Below are 25,934 nucleotides of genomic sequence, written 5' to 3'. Positions count from 1 at the left end.
CCACATCATTAAAGGAGAAAAAAATTTCCATTAAGCATCCATTCTCTAATACCTGAGACAGCAATATTCAGTTTTATCTTGTGCTAGCACCATGAGGCCTAAAATGATGAACAAGGACTCTAATACATGGTATTTTGTAAAACAAACTATAAGAAAGTCCTTGCCTTGAAGTATTTACTGCTTCAGCATGAAAGGCAAGAGGCAGACAAAAAGAAAATCAAGGTACCAAAGAGTTGTAGCAGAGGGAATGGGAACAGCACACCGATTCCCCTTATACCAGTTAAATGTTCAGTGCAACAAGTGCAAAAAGTCTTATTATTTTTCTGGGTGAAGAATAGATCTCTGTCATTTAAGAAATGTTCATATTTTAAAACTTTTTTTACTACAAAGTCTGAAATGCTATTTTGTAAACCCACCAGCCCAGTCTCTCACCAGTGGTGTCTTTGTATCAATAAGGACAATGGGAAAGGTAGCAGGAAAGAAGTAAAGAGACACTACCCCAGTGCACAGGAGTGGTCTGATAAAGCTGCATTCCTGTGGTCACAGGGACGAAGGTTTTCCAAAATGACCAGGTTCATGGACCAGGACAAGATTGCCAGCTGCCCAGGCCAACTGAGATGGGAATCAGTGCCACGACGAATTGACCTTGGTCATGCCACAACACTGTTGCAGTTCTCAGCTATCTTCTATCACCATTTACAACCTGACAACAGGGCAGGGCTTTCCATACCTGCATGTTACTGGAAACATTTTGCATTCATGCAGCACTCACAATAGGGCTACAGAGGAGGGTGTGAGCATTTCAGAAAAAATAAATCAAGTTTCAAGTCACTCCAGGACACAATATATGCCTCAACATGGGATACACAGATGGTCCTTTTCCCTATCCCAACCAGAGGGCATAAATAATCAGCTGTTGCAGCACTGCATCATGCTGTTGTGATACGTGTTGGGAAATAAGACACCCATGTAAAAGGAGCCTTTCAAAGTTATGACACCAGCTTTCACTGGGGTCAGTCTAGGGGATGAAAAAAGATCACTTCAGAGAAGGCAGGTCCTGGCTGAAAACAGGAAAAATTAATTCATGCAGTGTCAGTCATCTCCACCAACTCTAACTGGTGCCCACCAGGATAGATCTGTGAAAGTGAACTGGCAACAATTGAACATCTTGACACTAAATACCCGACTTCGAAGAAACAGAAGTGAAGGGAATTTTGGTATTCACATGACAAGCATGAAAATAACCCCTCTTTGTACCTATATGCAGCAACAATGCCCCAGTCTAACAACCAGGGCCAAAACTGAGTTGTGTCAACATATGACTCAGAGGAGGAGGAGGAGACGATGGAAAAACAGGCCAAAGAAAGGCAAGACTGCTGGAAGAAAAGCAAACAAAAAACACCAGTCAAAGCAGCTGTGTTCTGAAGGGAGTGTGCACAACTCGGAAATATGTTAAATTAAGGGGAAATTCACCTTTCATACTTCCTAATACTTATAACAAGTCTGTCTCACATTCTCAGAGGGGGAAGGGTAACGAAAGACATACTTTGGGGTAATTAAGCAAACACAGGATGATTAAGGTAAAGTTGCTTTTGCTTGGATCCAAACCACCATTACCACCATCCCAGCTCAGAGCACATTCCATCCTTATTTTTCAAATCAGCCCACTCCTGAAGTGCCAGCTGCTTCACTAAGCGGGGAATATATCAGGTTTTTCAAGTGAGTGGGACAGAAGTCCAACCATGCATCAGGAGTTGATAAACCCTATACAGGTATTTACAATAAAATGTTTCAAGAGAAGGAGCCCCATTCTACATGTTACAACTCCTATATAATAGAGTAGGGCAAGAAATCCTAGAGGATCTCATGTTTGTGCTGCTCCAAAGATCAGGAAAAAATAGACCCTGTTGCTTTTATATGGTGGTTTTCCCAAGACTGTGACATAGAAGAAGCGTCTAACAGACATCAGGGATATACCTGTGAAGAAAGGCGAAGTTAGCCCTAAGTCATTAGAATTTCTTGCATATCAGTGAGGTTTAGTACAGACCTGTGTTTGACCTAATAAACCAGGAATCTGACTTTCTGATCAAAGCAGACTTGCTTTCAAAGCATTTCAAAAGTCCCACAATTTCAGTATGTATTTTCATTCCAAATTAAACAGGAGTATTACTTTCCAAGATTCTGAGCAAAACAGAAATAATCTGACCCACGTTTCCCTTTCATACCAGCTTTCAAAAGACAATTTTGTTTAAAAGTTTAAAAATTTGAAATCAGCATAAATTTAAAATATATTTTTTTCTGCAGTTTTGAGGGTATTTTATATAATCAAAATGCTGTACCTGATTGTCTATAAATTTTGTGGACATTTTGCTTACACTTCCAAAGTTTTGACTTTGAGGATACAGTTCCTTCCAACAGAAAAATGTTCCATCTGGGCATTTGAGCCCCATGGATTCTCATCCAGGAGTGCAAACAACACCCAAACACACTTGGATCATGAAAGAATTAAAATAGCTATTCAGTTAAAGAAAAAGAAAGACACAGATTCCTAAGAGACATACAAGATACTGCACAGCACTTTTGATGACTTTCACATAATAACAAGGACATAGGATAAAGTCCATTCAGGAGACAGAAAATGTCAACGGAAGGGGATCCTCCTGCTTCTCACAGGAGGCACCACTTCATCAGTGACTATATCTCATCATTAAAAACCCCATCGCACTTGCCACGAGAGTAGGAGTGAAGGCCCACAGCCCTGGATGAGTTTCAAATGGGATTTTGCCAGTTTATAATTTCAGTTGTGGTTTCAACCAGGAAAGTTGCTGTTTCCCTCTTGTTCTCGTAAATGCTGTTACACATGGATGGTGCGTGGATATGCTGCTTCATTCCTCCTGATCATGGCTACTTTCTCCTGAGTAATTGTTTCTCTGGAATAAGTATTTCCACTGAACAATTATTCTAGTGAATAATTAAAAGCACTTCAGGATCTTACAGCATAGAGCTGTCTCTGATCAAAATACATTGTGGAGCACATCTCCCCCCACCAACTGTGGAACAGCTGCAATAGCTGTACCCTTGGCCTCTCTCCTGAACCCTTCATTTCAAGCCTGTTTCAGAGCTGCCTATGGTAAAAAAAAAGCTCTGTACAGACAGCTTATGAATAGCTAGGTCCTCGGCACAAACCTTTCCGAGGATTTCCACCCACACTGTGTCAGGGAGAGTGGCTCCTCTGGAATTAATTAAATTACACCAAACTGCACCAGCTAAAGATCAACTCACGTTATTCTTGCTCTCCCTTCTCGCCCCAGCTCTGCAGCAAGAGGAGTTCATGTCTCCACAAATGCCCTTAATCACATTCTCCGTGAGGTATGCGTCTGACTGCTTTACACTGCTTTATCTATACAACATGCTGGCTGATGTAGTATCAAGGTATTTGTATTACCAGGAAAAGTCTTGGGTGTGAAAGGAAATTTTAATTTCCTCTTTAGCTGACCATTTTACAATATGTGTTTTAATAAAACAGAGAGTCAAATTATTTGCTTGTAAATGCCATTGTGCAAGAGAATTAATTAGGGCAGCAGAAGCCTGGCTGTAGAGCCTCTCTTGAGGGGTTTCACAAGCTCAGGACAGCCAAAGAATGGATTCCCTGGATAAATGTCTTTTAAAATTGCAAGTTTATACATGTAATCTATATGTGAAAATTGCTGCTTTTAAAATCAGACTCATGACACACCAATGGCCAAGTTTATCTCTGTTCCTACAGTACCATCTATCAGCCCTGAAGTTAATGAAGATCCTGATATCATGGAGGTGTGACTGCCAATGTGTCCAATGTATACTATAATCTGGAGGAGATTACATGATATTTTTTATAGCTCCCAGTGGGAATAAATCTTGAGGGGTATTAGGCAAGATGGCACAATAGTCCTGCTAATCCGTTCCTCCAGAGATTATTTTTAGGCCAGTAAGTAAAGGTTTAGTTAAAAGAAATGAAAAATGTAGAGGAAAATCAGCTCCTATAAGCTTAGGTCTAATAAATACCCTGGGTGTTCAACTGTGCATCATTTTACCTGCTGTAATTCCTCCACCGACATCTCTGTGCAATTCAAAATGCTGTCAGTCACCTTAAGCTTTTGCAAATGCTTTAGCCGACTGTAGGAGTGAGACATATTTTCTTTGTCTCTCAGAGCTCAGTATAACCTCTGGCACATCCTCCAAAACTGAAAAGTCAGGATACAAAATTAGGAGAGAGTGCAGGACAGTGCAATAGGCTTGATGAGTGTGGCACCAGAGAAGGGAACAGGAGCAAGCAGGATCTCATGCTCCAGTGTGGCTGTGCTGGGTCAGAGGACAGAGTATGTATCCCCAGGGGCAGCCTGGGTGCACAAGAAGAACCCATGGGGTTCCTACAGGCTAAGCATGCCCATCAGAAAAAGCACCACCACTATAAAACCTGTGATTTCCATCACACCAGGGTAGCAAAACACTGAGCAAATGAGGCAGTTAGCTGCACCCCATGCAAACCCTTGCTGAGTCAGCTTTTTAATCAAAGGCAGTCTGGAATGCTTCTCTTACAACAGTCTACCACCCAGCGAGCAACAGTCTTGGCAATATCTTAGGTTTTGCCGATATTCATTCCCTGCAGTCATTAGAAGAAATTACATACTCGGTGTTATTGGTGGCTGTGGGTACTGGAGCAGTTCACCTTCTATAACAGAGATGACTGGTATAAATTCTTACAAATGAATGTAGTTACCTCACTAAATACCTACCAAATAATCACTCATTTTTCATGGGCTGCAATATAGATAGTGTTGTTAAACCAGCAGTGCAGCTGGATCTACATTTAAAAGCCTGTTGATGAAAGAACGTCAGTCCTCAGTATACTGATGGGACCGCAGAAACAGATGCAACTGGTTAGGAATACAAAGCAAAGGGAAAAAAAACCCACCCTCTTCTGATTCATGCAAGTGAGGAAACAATTGCCGTCCCTACCTGCCTGCCAGCAACTGACTTTTCCGTGAGACTGCTGTTCTAGGCCCTGCCAACAATACGAGTCAGGAAAGCTCTTCCAATATGATTCACTCCAGTTTACGTTCAAAAGACACACATATACACAGACACATGTACATGAGGCACGTAAACCGCACTTTTCATTAGGAGTAGAATTGCTGTTTTTATAAAGCTAGCCAGAAAGAAAGGAATTTTTGTTGAAAGTTGTTCTGTCTGTTACTCTGTATGTAAAACTTACATATTTCTTGGGATGCTACAACCCCAGCAAGTAATCAGAATGCATGGAAAAAAGAAACGTTTACCACATAATCCAGTTTCCATTTCTCTTTTGCTGCTGCACATTATTAGCACATTGAACATAACTGCTAGTGCTCACTTATAAAGACTATGAATAAATCACTCCTTTGACATCTTTCAAAAATCAAAGAAAGAAGAGATAAGGTAGGATAAGGCTTGCATTAAATACGATTATAGTTAGAATTTCTCCAGTCCTGAATGCTTTTTTTTCAGGCACCAATTTTAAGCTAAAAATTCAAATTATTCCAATTAAAGCATGGTTCCCTAGTATAACTGTCAAGAATAAACAGAATATAACTAGGACACTTGTGTGTGGCCAAATGTCACCAAAACTTCCAGTAATTTCAAGGACAGTGTCAGGATTCAAAATGACTTTGACATCACCTCTGAAATCAATAACATGAAATCTGATAGAGACAAGTGGATATTGTTCAGCGATAAAGGGAGCTTATGTAGTTCAGCAGCAGAACTCTAGCACAGAATTAAGGGATAAGGAAAACTATAGGTTACAAGAAAATCAGCGAGATGTTGCCAAAAATTACAACTCTCTTTTTCGGCTGCAGGAATGGAGAAAAGCAGAATAGTATAGACAGGACTCAGAGGATGATTCCCATGCTCTGCCTGATCAGCTGTGATGCCACTCCTGTTACTGTGCTGCTCTAGCCTTTCAAGAAGTTGGCTAGGGACAAACTGAAAAGAGGTTAGAAGGCAGCAGAAGGAAAGCTATAAAAGGTGATCAGACATGAGCTATGAATCAGGTGATATTTGGGGAAGAAAGAGAGAAAGAGAGAAAGAAAGAAAGAGAGAAAGAAAGGAAGGAAGGAAGAAACAAAGAGGAGGAAAGCAAGCAAGCAAGCAAGCAGGAAAAGAAAGTCACCAAGCCAGTGCCCTAAAGCATGTACACAGATCTGTTCAAGAAAATCAAGATCAGTCGAGAAACCAGTCTACATCCAGTTTCTCTCTGCAGCCAAGATGATTAATAGCTGAAATTTTAAACTTCTTAGAACTGATGGAGTTCTGCCATGGACTTCAAAGTAGTCCAGATCTCAAACTTTGAATCCTAGTATCTTCAATGTGATGTTGAAGGACAATAATCAGTGAAATTCATGGGCTTAAGTTTTCTCTGCTACATCCTTGCAAAATTCTTACATCCATCACATTGCAGGTCATCTGTACTTCCCAGATACAGTTTGCCAATATACATGGCTGGTATAAAACAGAAGCTGTGACTCCTGCCCACCTATACAGGCTTGCATTTCACCAGTGAAGTCCAGCATGTGTTTAAGTGGAGACACAAATGACAGTTCTTGAAAAAAGTATATTGGTTTTGGAACTGCAGTGGGTGATTTTAAAGACTGAATTAATCTTCTGTGTTTGTTCTCAGAGTAAGTTTTTTATAAATCTAAATACACTAAAGACACTGAATGTTCTTTATCTCCTGTACAGTGATACCTTCAAAACAAACTAGCATGCATTTGGATACACAGTCACATTAGCAGACTAAGTGATTGACATTAGGATCTGCAGAGCAGTGATCTCCATCTTTTCTTTTGTTGATTGTACTTTATGTCATTTCCACTTAACAACATCCAAAATAGACAGCTGGTTTTATGGCCCTTTAATATACTTTGCAGGAAACAATCCATGCATTAACATCTTTCCTTCCTGAATTCCCTCAATATTGTTTTTCAAGTCAGTATCAGCATAACTAGAAACTGTCACGGACATCAGACTGCTTTATTTTTTTCATTTATTATTAGAATCTGCCATGATATTTAAGTTGAAACTTCTCTCTGACTTTTATCTTTACATAAATGATACATTCAGTTTGTTCAAAGTGAAGACTTTTTTCCTTACAAAGATGAACTTGAAAACTGATTTCTTCCCTGTAAACTTTCAGTTTTTCAAAGGGAAGGGCTATGAAATTTTTCTGACTTGGATAAAAAAAGAGCACAGTTAGCATCTTGCTATTCCATGTAGCACCTGACCTGAGGAAACCCTAGGGAAAAGAAATTAGTGATTGTTTGAGATGCATTTGTTTCAGAAGCACCTGACCACCTGTGAATTCCTTTTGAACACAGGGGGACCAGCTCTTACAATCAGAATATTTCAGTTCTTTAAAAAAATGAAACATATTTCTTAATGCTGCAGTTGGGTTGGGGACAGTCTGTGCCTACCAGAGATATGATTAAGGGAGGATTCCTGGAATTGGTATGTGTGCACAGGGATGACCGACAATAAAAAATACACAAGGAGTCAATGTATTTTACTGTAGTGGTAGTGAAAAAGATTTAAAACAGGTATGTGCAAGCCAGTGTTTGTACATAAAGGCCTTTGGTCTTTTAAACAAAATGAAAAAAGGCTGTGATACCAGTATAAATTATTTTTTTATATTTATTATTACTGTAGTCATAATAGACCCACTATAAATCCACTTTTTGTCTAGCTTGGTCCTCTGCCATAATGTGTTATAAACCATTACAATGATGCCTTATAGCCTTCCTTGACATAGCATCCAAAAATGTCTTCCTATGGGAGTATGTCTCCAAATTTCCATGTGTATACTCTTATTCTAATGTGTCAAGTCATCTTGACACCCTCTAGTATTTTTCAGATGTCAAGTAGCTGTGTTTAGGTATGTGTACACTATATTAGGAGAAACGAGACTTGTTCTCAGGAAATAGTTTTTCCAAGATCTGGGAGTCTACAAATATTAGATACGAGTTGTCAGAAATTGTCCACCAGAGCACCACAAAGCAATAATACCACTGTTAGCAGATAAGAATAAACACCTTCTGTCTGTGTTTCACTGTCATAAAATCTACTGTTTCCTGCTGTGAGTCCACTGAAGTGAAAGGGAACATTTGCTAAAACTGTCACAATCTTAATTTTAAAAGAAGTTTTGCAATCCAATACAGTAATAATTTTATTTCAAGAAGCATCTGGATTTTATTAGATGCAAACACAGTTGGTACAAGTCTGGAAGAGGAGAGAGATAAAAAAAAGTGTTCTCTCTGGAATATTTTAAACCAGAAGCATTCATCATGCTCAGCATACCCTTGTAACATGAGGGTTTAGGGTGACTGTGCAGTTCACTGCAAAGCTATTGCTACTGCAGTGAGTTATTGTATTTATACTTTCATTGCCTCTGGCAACTTGCAAATGGTGACAGGTGAAAAGTTTCCTTTGTTTGCAGGATTCAGCAGTTGCTTGCAGCCTCGCTTAGATTGCCTTGCAGCAGGAAAGACTGAAGGCTGACTTCTAGTAATTTCCAGACAGTTATGGGTATTTGCTGAGCCTTTTCTCTACAAAAAACCTTTACTTTTGGGAAGTCATTACTCACAGGTGATGCTTGTTACGCTGCCCCTGTTGTTGGCTTTTCCAGCACGAGTTAACAAGGTTATGTCTTCTAGTTCCCACTCAATGAACATCATATTATTTGCTCATTTATACAGAATTTACACTATGACTAGTATGACTATGACTATCTAGTAGACATATGATTGTAAATTTGAATATGAATCTAAAATTAAAATCCCTGATCAAAGCACCCTGAAGCCATGTTTGGATTTAAAATCAACAGTAAAACTTCAGTGTTATAAATGATGTCTCCTCTTCCAAAGACACAAAACAGATCAGTGCCTGATATCTAGTGTGGCATTTGAACATCAGGAAGTGTTACCTTCCCTGGAGACGAATGTCCTCTTTAAACACATAAATTTGGAATTATATATGCAAACAAGAACACACTTGTCTAAGAACTACATAGCCACAGGCCACAGTCACATACACATAACTTGCACTGGCAATGACATCAGCTGCATAGCAGGAAGGTTAGATGCTGGTCACACGCAGGTGCTAGGAAGGATTCTCAGAAATCTAGTGGACAATTTTTATGGGGCAGGAGGTGCACAGGGCTGCTTTCTCTGCCCTGTTCTATCTGCCTGTGGTCACTAGTCCAGGCAGCATGTCAGATCAAATGGGCAGGAAAGAAACATGGGGAAAGTCACTTCATTACAGCAGCCTACAGCAGGTCTAAACTTCTCCTTCTCATACTTGGAAACTTTTCTCATCAAGGAAGCATGTGGATTGGCAGTTTACAAAGTTCCTCTTTGCCTTAAGCCCCATAGCAGAAGAAAGGATAAAAAGACACTAATCAATTATGAGCATCATGCAAGCTACCTCATTTGTGAAGTACCAGTCTCTTTTCCACTTTCTAAACCTCACATGGCAGGCAACACAAATTTCAGTAATGTTTATTGCAGCACCCACGAAGGAAATACTAAGCACTCCCTTCTTTCCTGAGGGACCTTGCTCTGCCAGCCGGCTTCCTACCCTGGGGCTCTCATTCACCTAACACCCCACCACCACTTCCAAGTCTGAACACACCATTCTGACCCCACCCTGTGCCCAAGATGGGTAATTTATTTAGGGAAGGATGTGAGCGTAGTTTGCCATTTTCTTTATGTTGTGTCTACCATCCAGGAGAAAAGCTGACCTAATAGGACTTAAAGATGTAAGAACTCAGTATGTTTGCAGTGTCCCTGTGCATTCATAAAAAGAAATGGTGCGCATAACACTGGACACACTATGGGGCATGTTTTTGAAATTAAGTTATCTGTATATGATTTCTGATTTAAAGTGCTATGATTTGGTCACTTTTTAAAGCATGTGCCCCACTATCGAGGTAGCAGAATATGCACTGGCATATTCTCCCATCCCTAAAAAAATACAGTAATGTATGTAGCAGTAATAAATAAGCAGATTTCTGGAAAAACTCAGTAGTAGCAAAACCTGCTGTGTGGCACTAGAGGACAACTGCAAATTAATCATTTTAATATTGTCTTGAGGATGGATTAAGCTCAGGCCATTTCCTATTCCCTCCAGCAGTCTGGATATAAGCAACAGTGTTGGAAGGCACATTTTGTCTATCTGAGAACCGGATCCAAAAAGCCATTTAGTACCACTCATAAAAGCCAGCTAAGAGCGTAAGCACACAAATATTAACTCATGAGGTCTCACTGATTCATGGAATAAGCCTATGCAACAGCAGCTCTCCAGGGAGGAGACTTTGGCCAGTAGGCTTAAATCATGGGAAGGATTTTTACAGATGCCAAAAGGATTAGGATGCTCCATTTTCAGTATTAATCAGGCATCATGCAAGGACCCACAACGTCTTTGAAAATTCTTCTCCACGTGTTCATTTCAATATGAAGTCGTCCCATGAGCTGCATCCTCCAGTGGGCGCGTATCTGTTTCTTTCTTTTAAAAAACTTGACTGCCTCTAAGAACAGGAATAAACTTTTAGTTATGGGGTAAGCGTTAATCAGTATATTTAGATCATAACCAATATGGCATCATGGCTTCTTACTTCCTGTTTTGTGTTGATTTTTAATTAATGTTGACATTTATATACAAAATAGTTGGTTTTCAAAAGGCCAACTGGAAACCCTCTTGTGGATTACCTCATCTAAGCACAGATATTTTTGTGTGCATATTTGTAATTGTTTGAAGGTTTTCCAAGCATGTCTTAAAGTCACACTCCAGTTTTCAAACACATTTATAAGAAATGTTCTAAGGTTATGAAACTTCAAAGAAAAAAATGAATTTTACACAGTAATGGTGTTTAGACTTTGTGATGGACACTACACATGGAAAGAATATTTAGGCCCATATCCCATGAAAGCTGACACACAAATTTAAGGATATAGCTGCAGACCATGGATTTAGAAATAGGCATTTTGTGGGATTGCTCCAGCCTGCTTGAAAACCACTTGTATTTTATGATTTGATTTTGACTTTTCTATAAAGAAGGCAGAATTTCTAATGGTCTTTAAGCATCAATCCTTCCCTAAGAGGTTAGACAAAAAGAAAAATATTGAACAGAATTTAGGAGACCAAGCCTGCTCCCAAAGGACCCAAGGTCAGAAATGGTCTCATTTCAATGGAACAGTCTAGTGGTAATATTTCTGCCTTCCTCTTAAATATTAGTCTTCCTTTCCTTCTCTTCTTATGTGTTTGCCATAGCTCTCATCTCTCTAGGAGCTATGATCCACTGCCAAGATTTGTTCTACTCTCCATGTAATTTATGACCCTGTCATGCAGCTTATTCATACACACTTTCCCAGTGGCAAGGCTGAGGATACTGATGTATTTAAATGCTGTTCATAGAGGTGAGGGGAGCGGGGTCCGGAGAAACAAGGCACATGCCTAGCTCTATTCAAGTGACAGCCAAGGTAAATCAAATAGTGGAATTACTGCAACAGGTAAAGCTAGACACTTTAATTAATCTTTGCAGGGTCAGGATCAGAGTCTTTCAGTTCCAGAAAGTACCTCGCAGATCTCTAAGCCGTGAGCCAACAACAGCAACAATTTCAGTGCACTCGGTTTCCTCTAGCCTGACACTGCTTCCCTCAGCTGACCTACCTTCCCCTTGGCAATGTTTCTACCAGACACTATGTGCCTACGGGAGCCAGGGGTCTAAATGACATGTCTGTATAGACTCAGATACTAAGAAACCTAAATTGTACTGTCCTTCAGTGGGACTTAGGCTCACAAGTCTCTTGGACCTGGCCTGTTGAACAATATTAGATCTCAAACACATGGGAGGTAGATGCCCATATGTCAACCTGAACCCAGGCATTTCAGAGATGCTTAAATACCAGTACTCCAGAGCCCAAAGCTCTACCATAGAGTCATCTTACAACAACATTGGTAAAATACTACTGATTTTCCTGTGATCCTTAGATTTTGTTGTCTTAAGTATTTCCCATGCACAGATGATACACTTTCTATAAAAAAAATTGTATCAAAGGTATGTTTCTCTCTTCCCCTTTTTTCCTTCAAGGCTTTCCATATAAAAACTGTCTCAGGCTGTTTTATTTGCCAGAGGGAGAAAAAGTGTAATTTTTAGAAGCTATGTTTCAGCAATATTCTCTAAAGACAGGGGGCATAAAAGGCCCTTTACAGCCTCCCATTTCCACATCCCTGCACACCACTGAAACAACCTAAAAACACTGAGAAGGAAGCATCAGTCAGGAGATAAATGCCATGTGTAGCACTTATTTTCAATATTACGCATGACATTTCTCATTATAAATTAATTGAAGAGACACACTGTCAAAACCTTTCCCTTCATTTAATGTGCATGTAATCCGCATTTTATACTAAAGCACTCTATGGAAAACATAAATGCTGTTCCTGTAAAGTTATTTATGACCTCTTTCCATATTGTGTATAAATCTGGAGAGTATAATCAAATGCAGAAGCAATGTATATCTCCAGACGCTGAAGCTTCTACCTGCCTTTACAAATATTTCAGCTATGGCATGGACAGAAAGTCGGTTTATACTAATCTAGCCAGACTAATACCCTAATTTGACAATACGTATTTAGGCAATGTTTGCTTTAATTTCTGCATGACCTGACTAAGCAAAAATGTGCCTCCAATAAATATGGCTGGCTTGGGACATATTCTATGAGTACAAATATCCCATGCATCATCAAGAGCTTTGGGATGTTTGTTTTTAGTGTATGACCACAAGATATGATGCATCTTCGTAAAACTTCCTACTTCACTTAAGAGTTATGCTCAGCTTTGTTGGTGTTGCCAGAAGCTATCCTGGAAAACGTTATGAGAAGCTTTCCTCTCCAGACTGTGTCAAACTATTTAGGCTTTTCTTTCCTTTGAACCCCCCTTTTTTTTTTGTGGAAATGCAAACAGTTACTCAGTTTGGAAAGTCCCTAGATCAACCTGCCAGCAGGTCCAAATCCTACTCTTTTAAAAAAATGTGAATTTTATTGTTCAGTTCAACAGGCTGGATTGCAATCACCTTACTGTAATCAGGTAAGAGATTCAGTTTTTCATCCATTACATGCTTAAGTGTCTGCCTGGTGACCACTCTATGACATTACAGGAGAAGTGTAGACAAGAAAGTGTAGGTTAAATTACAATGCCATCTCTTTCCTACACACCAAAGGCACTTGCTGGTCTTGAAAGGAGAATTTTGCAAGAGAAGGGATGTGTTGGAATGACCACCTTTCCTCCAAGACACTTTGAAGCTTTAAATTGGTGTGTAAGTGTTTGGAAGTAGTGAAATGGATTCCTGGAATATGGGCACATCTCCTTGTTCTGGGCAAACTGACTTGTTTACACTCGTGACAGCCCAGTGGGAAACTTCTTGCAGTGTAGCTGTCTAAGCCAATCGTAAATACATCAATGGTTAAATACCGTCAGTGATAAAACCTCAATTTGCACACAGAAACTCCATTGGTGTGACTGTTATCAGTATAGATGACAGAAAGTGTTATGTAAAATGGTCCATGAAAACTGTGTATATTTATTGTTGCTACAATAATTCATCATCCCAAGAGTAAGGAACGCTGCAAACTCCATAAATACTGTCAGAAAGATAGAAGTAAGTGATGACTGTTGGAAAGCATCGGCTCCAAATCTGTATGATTTCATGGATAGGTAGTTCAGTACAGACTAAAAATACAAACTCCAAGATGCAAAGCAACCCCAAAACCAGAACAAGGATTATAATAAAAAAGCATATGCAGACTATTATCAGTTTTGAGTGCCAGCAAAAAAAAAAACAAAACAACAAAACAAAAAATCACAAAAAAATCCAAGGTCTAGCCCACTATAATCAACATTTGAAAGTAAGGAATTAATTCAAAGGATTAATGACAGAGCAGAAATTCTCTGAGTCAGTCTGTTGCCATGAGGTCCAGCTTTCAACCAAAAATTAATCAAAACACATCTAGATTTTAACATATACCCGCACCAGAAATAGTTAAGCAATGAGACATAGGACTGAGGTAGCTCCATTTCTCAGCCTGACTCTACAGTTAGAGGTATCCAACAGGAGTGACTTGGGAGCAAGAAATCTTATCAATACCTATGCCTATATAGGACCAAAACTCTCCACTAGCAAAGCTCCCTAGGTAAGAATCATACCTGTAAGGGGGCCTGACTTCAGACTAATTATGAGTTGAATGATTGACACACAATGAAACTCCAGCCCCCTTTACTAAAATTTCTTGCTAGAAGCTCATCTTTCACAAAGGTTTGAGTAAGTCAGAAACAGCCCTTGTTCTGGGCCTCTCCCTGGGCTGGATTCCCACCCACAGAAGAGAAATAGTTGCAGAAGTCCCACAGGAGAAGTGACAGTATTGCTGGGCCACAGAAACAGCCAAGTTAAAATAAATACATCCAAAACCAAGGAACAACTTACTGGCCAGGAGACCTGGACTACCGGAAGGGAGAGGGTGGAAGAGTAGGGAAAAGAAAGTGAGAATGAAGACAGGGAGAAGACCCAAGTTCTTCCCCAGAAGCTGGAAAGTATAAAAGGCGGCCAACAAGAACTTCTGGGCAGGGCTGAAAAACAAGTGAAAGTGAGAGCTTCTCTCATCTTTACGAGCGCAGCCAAAAACTCAGGCTACCAACAGTAAAAGGAGGAAAAAAAAAAAAAAAGCTAACCCTTCAAAATTGGCAGCAAATAACTATCCACACTCCTTGGCTCCATGTAAGGCTGGGTGGAAGGGGTAAGAAGCAAACAGGGGACAAACTGCAGCTTGGAGCCAAAATATTTTCCTTCTGGATGCTCCTGGCTCAGTTCAGCCCTTTGTGACTCTCAATTTCAACCCGTTACGCACTCCCCCATAATCATCATAATAAATAGCTGTTTGCTTGCTCAGTGCATTCAACTCCCCTGCAGCAAGCCAGACTTAACCCAGCACTAGCATTTATTTCTGGATTTTGACCAGGCCTGCCTAAAACCAAACAAGACTCAGTGCGATTTACCATATTCATTGGGAGAGAATAAAAGTAATTTCACTCAAACACCAGGGTTCATGGCCAAGTTCACCTCATGCTGCTGGTGGTGATATCACCGTTACTTAACTTTGCTTTAGTACTTTTAAGACTGCTGTGGAAAAAGGGAGGGTTTCAATTCTGTCTCTGGGCTTTGAGGGAGAAGCAAGTTATGCTAACAACATGGACATAACTGTTTTCTTTCCATTACCCCCCCCCCCCCCATCTATTACTGAAAAGTCAAATTATTGTTAAAAACCTGTAATAATTAAATAAAAACAGCCACTAGAATTAGGAGTCTTCCCCCATTACCACCACTGGGTGAGATTTTGGCCAAAATGCAGAAGTGAAAAAGAAAATAAATCATAAGAAACTGCACTTTTCTAGCTGTCATGACTTTTCTCCTTCCTTTGTCCATGCTTAACATGTACAGGTTTGCAAACAATTGCAGGCATTGCTAATTCTCCCCTGTTAATTGTGGAGGGGGTTTCTGGCTCCTGATCTGTCAACCCTGTGCTCAGCAATGCAAATCCCCATTCTGCCCAGGCTCCTCGTAGCAATCCTCTCTAGCACATTTTGTCCCAGTAGCCCCCTTTCAGGGCCCTTTGGAGCTCTCTCACCTTTGCTTTGGAGACAAGCTGCAGGATCGCATCTCCTTACATGCAAGGAATATTTAGCTGTGAGCTGGAGGAAGACTTGCCTGTTCCCTGCAGGTGTCCTTGGGGGCTGCTTAACCTTTGAAAGGAGGAAAATAAGTGGCACAAGCAGGCAATTAGGGGGGGATTTCTTCTGAGCAGGACAGACATCAGCTGGGGAGGTGGAACATTCCTCAATAAGACAAAATAGTTCCAGCTCTGCCTAAAATATCTTTCAGGAGCTGGCAACACTGTGCTTGGTGCCCCAAGCCAGGTCCCACAGCCCCATACAATAGTGCTCATGACACATCCCAAAACACTGATTCAGACTTGAAAGCTGTCCTGATAAGTTTCCAGAAGTGCTCCAGAACTTCCCCAGCAGGGCATCAGGCTGGGATTTCCAAAGGATTTAGGGCAACATCAACAGGATTCACGCATCTATGAAAATCTCCACCAAACATCTGAAAATATGATGAAGAACATATTTTCAGCTCTTTCATGCTGGCACTGCCCTTCCAAAAGCTTCTCCTGTGGATGAGGGTCTGTCTCATGCTACTTGCCTGCCAATTCACATTGTCATGGGTCTCATGAGAGTTCTCATTTTTCTTGAAGTTCTGGCATCAGGAAGCATGACAGAATCTCAGTTTCCATTCTTAAATCACTTTGTATATGATGTAAACATCTCCTTAAAGAATCAGGAAAAAAACCAACCAAACAAACAAACTGAAACCCCCAATAGAACCCCTCTACCCAGAAAAGAATGAAAATGTTTAGCCCTCTGCCTTCCAGAGCTGTTCCTCTGATTTTGCAGGGTGTGACTCATGAGGGTTAAACACCTGGGGCTGACAGTACTGCAGACCAGAATGCAAAACAAGGGCTGTGGCTGTGAACTTCTCACCACTGCAAAGTATGACAGTTCAGATAGACCAAACTAAGTAACATAATCCATGAACAGCTAGAGAAAGGAAATGTGTTCTTCTATATTGGTGACACTGAACATTTCAATAAGAAAGACTGGGGAGGAGGGAGAAGAGAAGGGAATTTCCATTGAGAGTGCCAAGTATATAATTAATACCCTGTTAAGGACCATTTATACACGATGAAATTAATTCCTACGCTGGGAGCCAGCGTACAGTTACGTACCACTGAAGTTGTAGTTAACCGGCAGAAAGAATGAATTTCATTTAAAGAACGATGTTCCAGATTCCTGGATGAGACACTCAGGAGTGAATGAACCACTGTGCAGTAGAGCCTCAGCAGCCCTGAAATGAATTTTGCTGTGACCTAACAAAAACCACAGACTTGAAATTGTGATGATTCAGAAATTTTCAGCTCGCAACAGGAGTTCTTGCAAAATATTTGGGAACTGCAGGAAGTGTTTAATGGTCTCCCTATGTCAAGGAGAGGAATCCTGACCTCTTGTCTTTATGGTTCTTGTTTCTATGAGTGATAATTTTAGAAGGAGATGATTAAGCCCATGTGGCTTTCCTTCTAAGGTTGCTAAAGGAATAACAAGTGACCTGGCTTGGTCCTTTCTGTGCTGATTCATCTTCCCTCTTTGCTATTGGAATTTGCAGGAGAATGGTTCCAGGGACAGACTGTGCTCCCACTTATATGTGCAGCCCCCCTGTGTGTGTGTGCAGCAAAGGAAATCAAGTCAACCCAGTGGACCAGTTTATCTGCAGAGCAATACAATGGAGTTAGGAGACCTTAAAAGCGTGTGCTTTTTCTAACCAAGAATCGAAAAGTTAGGATTTCAGTAGAAAATTTTGAAAAGGCCAAGAATATGAATCGGAATACCCATGGCTAAAGCAGAGGTTTAGGACATTCTTAATCCTTATTCAGATGCAAAAACGATGGAAGGGTGGTTATAAATTCAAACTGATCTCATCTTAAGGAAGACTTCAGGTGAATCTTCCTTTCCTTTCCAGTTAGCTTGAGGGACAAACTGACAGTGGGACAGACAAGGGAGTTACATCCATTTCCCGAAATAAGTAAGAGACATCTCAGAAAGTCAAACAGCATGCAATATAGTAATTACTGTCTGTTTGTGTCATAATTACTGTCAGAGATCCCTTAGAAGTAAAAGCATGCTGTTCCAAATTGTGTTGAAATACGACTTGTAAGATTATTTGTGGCTGCTAATAAATGATGGCTATGCAAAAAACAAATTTGAACATTGTTGAAAATTATCATTTTGTTTTATGTGCTTTCAGAAATGTTTTCTTAAGCAGGGATCTTACAGTTGTCCCTGTATTTGTGTAACTAATGCTGTGGAAAGCATTCGACACAGTCACACACTGGCTAACACTGTATTTCTCATGCCATTTTCAGACTGAATCCCATTTTCAGTTTTATGTAAATACTTATACTGTCCTTGAAGACCTAAGCACAATGCAAAATTACATGAACTGGACTTAAAGCAGGCATAAATGAGGTCAATGTTTATCATTTAGCCTTCATGGGGAGTACATCCAGCATATGAACCTTTAAAATGCCATTTTAAAACAGTTGCTAAAAGCAGCGTGCTGGAAATGGGGGTCACTAAAAGCAGCATCATGGAAATGCATCTAGAAGTCCTGTTCCTTGGGAGCAGGGACTCTCCTCTTCTGTTGTCTGCAAAGAGCTGGTAGGTACATGTACCTAGACTTACAGAGGTTATAGACCCCCTGGAGCACTCTTCAGCTATGTTTGCACAGCATCTGGCACACACAGGCTCTTCCTCCACAATGAGGACTGCTGGTTGCTTCCTCATGTTTGCTTACGCCACCATATCCCATTCCTTATGAATTACCTGTACTTAGTTCTTACATTTTAAGCAAGTTTCCCCTGGCAATTTTTATTTATCATGATCCTCCTGTACTTGAAAACTCCACATTACCCTTTCCTTTTCCATGTCAATTGAGCTTAATTAGCAACTGGTAGCAGCAGCAGGACCTGTTCAAACACTCACTGGAAGGGTATGCAGAAGCAAGTACTGCACAGAAGCAGCGCTACACTGCATACGGTGCAGAAGAAATTGAAAATTTGACCAAGACCTAATCACACCAACTGGAAAAATGATTTAAAATTGCCTCCTCGTTGCACATATGTGTTTCCTACAAGGAAAACTCTTCTTTTGTACTGATTTTCACTCAGTAATGCTTCCTTTGGAGCAAGATAGGTACACTGCACCCCAGTTATAAATGGTCATACAGCATCATTTTCTGACAACGTGCTTTTCACCTCTCTTCTACCAGAGAATTCCAGACATGTTGTAAGCTGGAATTTGAGTTTGATGCCTGATATCTTAGGTCTCAGAAAAGCAAGAACATTTTCTGAAAGCAGGCTCTCATTTTAAGAAACCGGATATTTGCTAGTTTATGATAATGTGTTCTGCTTCCAAAGCTAAAGCTCTCCCTTGCTATACCTGCTTTAGTACTGTGATTATTTTGAGGGATAATGTGTGTTCGGTAACTCAAAAAAAAAAAAAAAAATGCAGCACAGTAGGGTCTAAAAATAAAAATTAGGAAAGATGGGAATTAGCTCACCACAGCTCACCTCAACTGTCAGGTCACGTTTTAATTTCCAGTAAGTTTCCAGCAGGGAAGCTTATGTTAATGTATCTGTGAGCATCCCTCATATGGAGGAATAGAAATTTCTTTGAAAACTGATACCTGACATCACAACTACGCGCTTTCCTAGAACAAAGGGAACCACAGTTTGGTGCTCAACTTGCTGAGAACTCTTATGGAGACCTGTGGATGTTCAGCTTAAGATGTCTGGAAACACTGTAGGCTACTTCACACTCACGTTTGTCTCAAGATTTGCTTTACTAGATCAGGAACCACAGCAGACTTTTAGATTAATAACCCCTTTGCCAAGGCAGGGTATGCATAAAAGGCATGAAAATGATTAGCTACGAGACCTTCCTATACGATCTGAACTTGAGCACCGGTCCAGGCACTGTACCAGGAATGGGCACACTGCTTTGCTCACTAGCAGGTTTCTGCTTGAAGCCACAATTACAGTGCACACTCTCTGCTTTGCACTACCTCCTTCAAACTACGGAAAAAGAGACGCCCCGCCAAAGCAGCAGAGATGGCTATGGGAAGATGACGGGAAAGAAGACAACAAAATTTGTGTACAGCAGGGTTACATTAGATCTTCACACTGAAGATCCCATATCCTGAAAAGGGGTTCAAAGCCCAGCATTTCTTCTCCCCCCCCCCCCCCCCCCCTTTTCTTTTGTTCTCAGAATTGATTTTGGACAGCAAGCGATAAAGTCAGAGAAAGAGGCTACTGAATTTATTTTGAAAGGAATGTAATCACACAGTGTTTTCCAAGTGAGGTGTGAAAGATTTTAACTTTGAGACGCTAGCAACAGATAAAACATCTCTTAGGGTCTCCTATTTCCAACCCGTACACGTATGTTATGCCTCACCTTCTCCCCTGTGCAGAACATTATTTCTCCTGAACGGAGCGGTATCAGCTTACAGGCAGCGTTGCTCAAAGGAAAAAGAAAAGTTTGTCTCTCCCCACAAAAGCCATTTTGTTAAGCCAAACGTTCTACAAAATGGCACGACCGCCTCGCAGCCCGCTCTCCTTGTGGGGCCAGGCCTCTCACCCCCGCAAGGCTTCCCGCACTGCCCACCGCTCGCAGCCCCCGCCCCGCGCGGATCGGCCCTTTGTGCGGCCGGGCCGGGCCGGCGGCGCTCGTCGGGGCGGTGGCGGCCCCCGCCGGCACCGAGGCCAATGGGCGTCGGGGTGGCGGCGGCCGCCCCCTCCCCGCGCCGCCCGCCCTATATAGCGCCCGGGCGGCGCCGCTGTCCCGTCCGTCGGGCTGCTTGCGAGTGGCGCCGCAAGCCGTGCCGTGCCGTGCCGTGCCGTGCCGTGCCGTGCCGTGCCGTGCCGTGCCGTGCCAGAATGCCGTGCCGCACCGTGTGGCGGCTGGCGCTGCTCGCTCTCTGCCTGGGGGCTGCAGCGGCGGGGGGTGGCGGCAGGCACCGCCGCGGAGGCGGCGGCAAGAGCAGGCGGCAGGCGCAGACCACCTCGGTACCTCAGGGCACCCCCGCGCAGGGCAAGCGTGAGTACCGCGCCAGGATGGGGTCCCGCGGGCAGGGCATGGCGGGGGCTCGGCCCGGCCCCTTCGCAGCGCGGACGGGACGCGAGTGTTTCCCCGCAGCCCGGCGCCGCCGGGTGACCCCCGGGGGGGCTCTTTCTGTCGCTCGGGCTCCACAGCTCGGCCCATCGCAGCCCTCGGGCTCGGCCAGACCCGCACACGTGGGAGGCTGCGGGCAGCCGCCGGTGCCCGCCGCAGGCGCCGTTTGCCGGTGCCGTGCCCCATCCTCCCCGCCTCTACCGTCGGTAACTCCAAACTTTTCTTTCTCTTCCCCTGTGCTCCCCTCTCCTCCTCCTCTCCCCCCAGAGACCTGTTATGACAACGGAAGATACTATCAGATAAACCAGCAGTGGGAGCGCATTTACCTGGGAAACACACTGGTCTGTACCTGCTATGGTGGAAGCAGAGGGTTTAACTGTGAAAGCAAGCCTGAACGTAAGTCGGTGGTCTCTTTTTGTCTGCATCAAGACCCCAGCATGGCTTTTGATGCGGAGTAAGCTAAGTCTCATACCGAGCTATAACTAGCAGACTGGGTTTGCAGCTGAAGTTTGGTACTTAGGGTCGGTAACGGACCTCCACTCAATTACACTGAAGATCTGGCTTGGGATTTTAAGAAATGCTTTTCATTAGCGATGGGCCTGCCATCAGAACCCTGAGCCAAACATCACTCATCTCTCTGGAGGATTGGATCTAAACATTAATTTTGGAGCCAACCTCTTCTTTATAATGAACTGAACTGACTCCTGGACTCGCATGGGGAAGTTCAAATCTGGAGTCACTTTGCAGCTCTGGCTCTGTGCTGTTTGATTGCTTCACCCCAACTTTTCATAGCTGCGCAGTGTCGTCAGCTTGTTTAAAAATACTTCAACTTACAACTTTCCACAGCCCCCGGCCGTGCTGTGAGCTTTCTATAATTGAGTGTAAAATGAGATTGTTTAGTCTTCTGCAGAAAAAGTTTAGGTAACAGAAAGAAATTTAAGTGCAACGCCTGCTGGAAGATGCCTCTTTCTGGGATACAATGCAGCTTAGATTATCAGATGTGATTTATCTCTATTTATTGGTCTGAAGCCACTGCTTTGCCACAACTCCTTTATGTTGCGCTGGATATGCAAGAGAAAAACTGGTTCCTAGCTGATAGTGTTCGTGTAAGACGGATGGGAGCGTCCCAGAAATCTGTTTTGCAAGATTTGTGTGCTGCCTGCCTTGCAGCTTTGGTATTTTAAGGAATGCTCACCCCCTTGCTCCCCCATAAAAGGGGGTTGATCTACCCTTCTTTCCCCTGCAGGGATTCCCAAGCTTTAAAGTTTCAAAGTCTAATAGCAAGTTTCCCTTACGGCACAGTTAACTTTATCAGTCCAGTATTGCAGAAGGTTGTTCTGTTGCAGATTTTGAGTCTGGTGGCAGCACTGACATAACCATTCTGTAATCACTTACTCATGCATGAGTGTGAACAGTTCACAAGTAGTACTGTTGACTTCAGTGGGACTGCTGCAGAATTTGGGATTAATGTACTTTTTTATTTACCAAGTCAGAATGATTAGTGTGACAAGGCACGCCGCTTCTAGGGGATGTTTGCTCCCTCCTGTCCTGTTACACTTCAGACAGCTGGGATTGATCCTTTCAGAGCATGGCTGCCCACATGCCATGCTCAACTTCTGGCTCACTGCGGGAGTGAAGCTGAGGTTATTCAGCATCATGGGGACCTTGAGGGGGCAAATTTCACCCAACTTCCTCGCTGCTGCTCTATCCCAGGAAGAAAGAGGAGACTGATACGCATTTTTCCTCAGAAAAAAGGTGTATCTGTGTGAGGAGGCAAGGAATATGTGTTTCTGTTGACTGTGCATGTTACTGGCATGGTTACATGAATTTGATTTTTCTCCTCTCATAGCTGAAGAGACTTGCTTTGACAAATACACTGGATCCACTTACCGAGTAGGGGAGACTTATGAGCGCCCCAAGGACTCCATGATCTGGGACTGTACTTGCATTGGAGCTGGACGTGGGAGAATCAGCTGCACCATTGCCAGTATGTAACTAAGAGCCTATTACTAGAGCTATTGTTCCGTGGTGTCGTATTTTCCACAGCAAATTATACAATATACCCAGTGCCCATTAACTAGAGTTGGGAGGGAGTTAGTCCAGAGTCCATTAAAATCTTGGAATTGAAGCCTTTGCCCCATGTATATACATTTGCACAACCAAATGCCCCTTTTATTTAAGGGGTGAAATGCTATGTGTAAAAAAAACCCAAAACAAACAAACCAAAACAAAAATACCCCCAAACCAACAAAAGAACAACCAAACCCAAAACAAACAAAAAACCGCACCGACCCCCCCAAAAACCCTCCCCCACCAAACCAAACAGAAAACCCCAGCCATGTGCCAAAAGTTACTGTTAATGTCCAGCCATATAGGTTAGTACATTTACTATATACAGGACTGTGTTATACTTTCATAGGTGCGTTTATAAAGTAGCTTTCTGACTTGGAAAAAAGTGAGTCTGATCTGCAGATAGTGAGTTGGAATAATACCATCAGCACTAATGGGACTACTCTGAATAAATGATAATAAATAAATACTATCCAAGAGCCAGTACCCCTGCCCTCCAAAAATGTCATGCCAACAGTTGTCCCTGAGGGAGCTGGGATTTAATATCCAGACACCAGCCCAATGTCTTTCTGCAACTCCTTTTTCACCAGCCTGACCTGTACTTTCCTTTTCCTTGCTCTTCCCTTGATCCTTTCTTCCCAGCTCTCCTTTCACGTCTGACTGTCTGGAAATCCTTTCCTTATTGAGTCACTGAATTGTTCACAATTTCCCTTAAGTTCATAATTGGATTTTCTGTGAGCAAAGATGAAGATCACTGCGTGTCAGGACTTTTAGACTGAGATTTCAAAGTCCTTGAGGCACCTTTTGAGAAAAATCTTGTTCTTAAGTGTCCAGTTTCTTAAGACACATGCTGATCCTAGTAGCATTGCCACAGAAGACTCTGAAGCCAGCCGTTATTATAGCATGGGGAAAAAAAAATTGAATCTAACAAGTAGAGCTGAAGCCCTCCTGAATTTACTGGCATTTTATTGGGCAAGGATGGTAAGTGTTGTAAGAAAAGAGTCAGTAAGGAAATGGCAGACATGAGAGCAGTCTCATTTCCTTATCAGCCTGTTTTAGAACTCACTGGAGAGTCTCACTGACTGCAGCTGTCTTTGAATCAATCTTCCTAACTCGTAGATTCCCTAGTTTCATAAATAAGCCAATGAAACATTTCAGTGGCTCCTAATAAATTACAGGATGTGTGGAGGGTTTTTTTTGCTTGGTTTTTTTACTTGGAAGAAGAAGACCCTGTGTATACAAACTGTCCTTTATTATGTTTTCCTCCCTGGACCTGGGCCAAGTGGTGGGCCCGGACTGCCTCAGGGCTGTGGGGCACCGGTGGCTGGGAATCTGCCTTTCCAGGGCAGAGATTCCAAACCTAACAGGACTGATGTCCCACTAGGGTGTCACACCAAGCATCTCTGTATTCTCTGCATGCTGGCCTGGCTGCCATGTCCCTCAGTTTTTCAGGGACAGTGACAGAGAGGCCCAAGTGCTACCCACCTCAGAACAAGATGGAGGCAACCCTCCCACACCAGCCCTCAGACTGGAGCGAGGTCTGAGGGAGAAGCAGGCCATGGCATTCCCTTTTCACCAGCCAGGTTCCAGTGGTGGCTGTGAACCTGGAGGGCATTAGCTGAGGAGAACAGGGGCTAGGAGGCACATAAAATGGCGGGTGCCACTTTGCAGGCTGGAGGAGGAGGTAGCTGTGGCCTGCCCCACTCCTCCTCACCGCTCCAGCTGCCCCCCTTCGCCTCTGGCCAGCTGGCCCTTACCTTGTCCCCATGATGCTGTCCCTGGTGTGGTCCATCACCTTGGCTCTCCTCTTATCCCACTGCAGATCGCTGCCATGAGGGTGGCCAGTCCTACAAGATCGGTGATACCTGGCGCCGGCCTCATGAGACTGGCGGCTACATGCTGGAGTGCGTCTGCCTGGGCAACGGGAAGGGCGAGTGGACCTGCAAGCCCGTGGGTAAGTGGTGGCTTCCCTCTTCTCCTCCCTGCTTGGTCAAGGTGTACAGTCTCTTTTCTCCTAGTCTTCCCTGAGGTGTCCTCATGTGGGGTAGCCCTAGGTGGACTGTTTATCCCTTTCCCTCTCACAGCTGAGCGGTGCTATGACAATACAGCCGGGACATCCTACGTGGTGGGTGAGACCTGGGAGAAGCCCTACCAGGGCTGGATGATGGTGGACTGCACCTGCCTGGGGGAGGGCAGCGGCCGCATCACCTGCACCTCCAGAAGTAAGTGCTGGCCTGGCACCCGCAGGCACCTCCTTTCTACTTATTTTCCAAATCTGTCCTGTGTCAAAAAGAAAAGGCATTCCATTTTCTGCCCTGTTGTAAGTGGCAGTAGTTTTAGAGGGATGGCCGACCCCTGGGAAGGGGTGGGAAGCAGGCCCCTCTGAGGTGAGAGGGGAGCGTTCACATATCCCGGTTGCCATCTGGGAATGTGCCAGAGAGCTGGTGATCTGCTGGTGACAGAGTGGCTGGATTATTGTGGGGTTTTAAACTTGATTTGGAGAGAAAGGTTTAAGAGATCCGCAGGCCAGCTGAGTTGTGGTGGCACGTCTCCCAGGAAGTCAAGAGAATTGCTTGGTCTGCAAAATGGTGGAGGGTTTGGCTTAATATCTCCATTTCTGTGTTTTTACATAGCCTCCTGAGGGAGAATTAGGTGCTTTTAAAGAGAAATATTTACCTACTCCAACAGCAGGATCTGCCAGACTAAAATGTCTTCTTGTTTTTTCTCAATATTACTCTTTAATATGTATGTTACCTAAAACAGGGTTTGTTTTGCCTGCTCTACCATCTCGCTTGTTAGTTTCCCAATATTTTGTTGTCAGTGTAAACATTCTTCATCAGTGCAGGTAACTTTTTTTACTTTTAACATCACTGAAGGACATTACCGTAAATATTCCATTTTATTTGTATTTGCAAAGCAAACAAGACTTCTAAAATCCAAAATCTTGGTTGTTTGTTTA

The 25,934-nt window shown here is 42.7% G+C and overlaps 1 protein-coding gene across 7 annotated transcripts in view; it reads left to right on the top strand.

Moving 5' to 3' along the window:
• Nucleotides 1–20,595: 20,595 nt before the first annotated feature.
• The window catches only part of FN1 (fibronectin 1), a 55,843-nt gene continuing 50,504 nt past the window's right edge, over nt 20,596–25,934 (top strand). For 2 of the 7 annotated variants that reach the window (XM_040602673.1, XM_040602670.1), the window contains exons 1-5: nt 20,609–20,830; nt 21,173–21,301; nt 22,755–22,892; nt 24,798–24,929; nt 25,060–25,197. In XM_040602673.1, the coding sequence (XP_040458607.1) occupies nt 20,671–20,830; nt 21,173–21,301; nt 22,755–22,892; nt 24,798–24,929; nt 25,060–25,197 (697 nt within the window). In that variant the 5' untranslated portion in view covers nt 20,609–20,670. Of the gene's footprint in view, nt 20,831–21,172; nt 21,302–22,754; nt 22,893–24,797; nt 24,930–25,059; nt 25,198–25,934 lie in introns of all 7 variants that reach the window. The other 5 variants (XM_040602675.1, XM_040602674.1, XR_005829213.1 and 2 more) reach the window with 4 other exon arrangements.

This window comes from Falco naumanni, chromosome 8 (assembly GCF_017639655.2).
Source record: "Falco naumanni isolate bFalNau1 chromosome 8, bFalNau1.pat, whole genome shotgun sequence".
Taxonomy (NCBI): domain Eukaryota; kingdom Metazoa; phylum Chordata; class Aves; order Falconiformes; family Falconidae; genus Falco; species Falco naumanni.
This window is presented reverse-complemented; position numbering and strand designations above follow the sequence as displayed.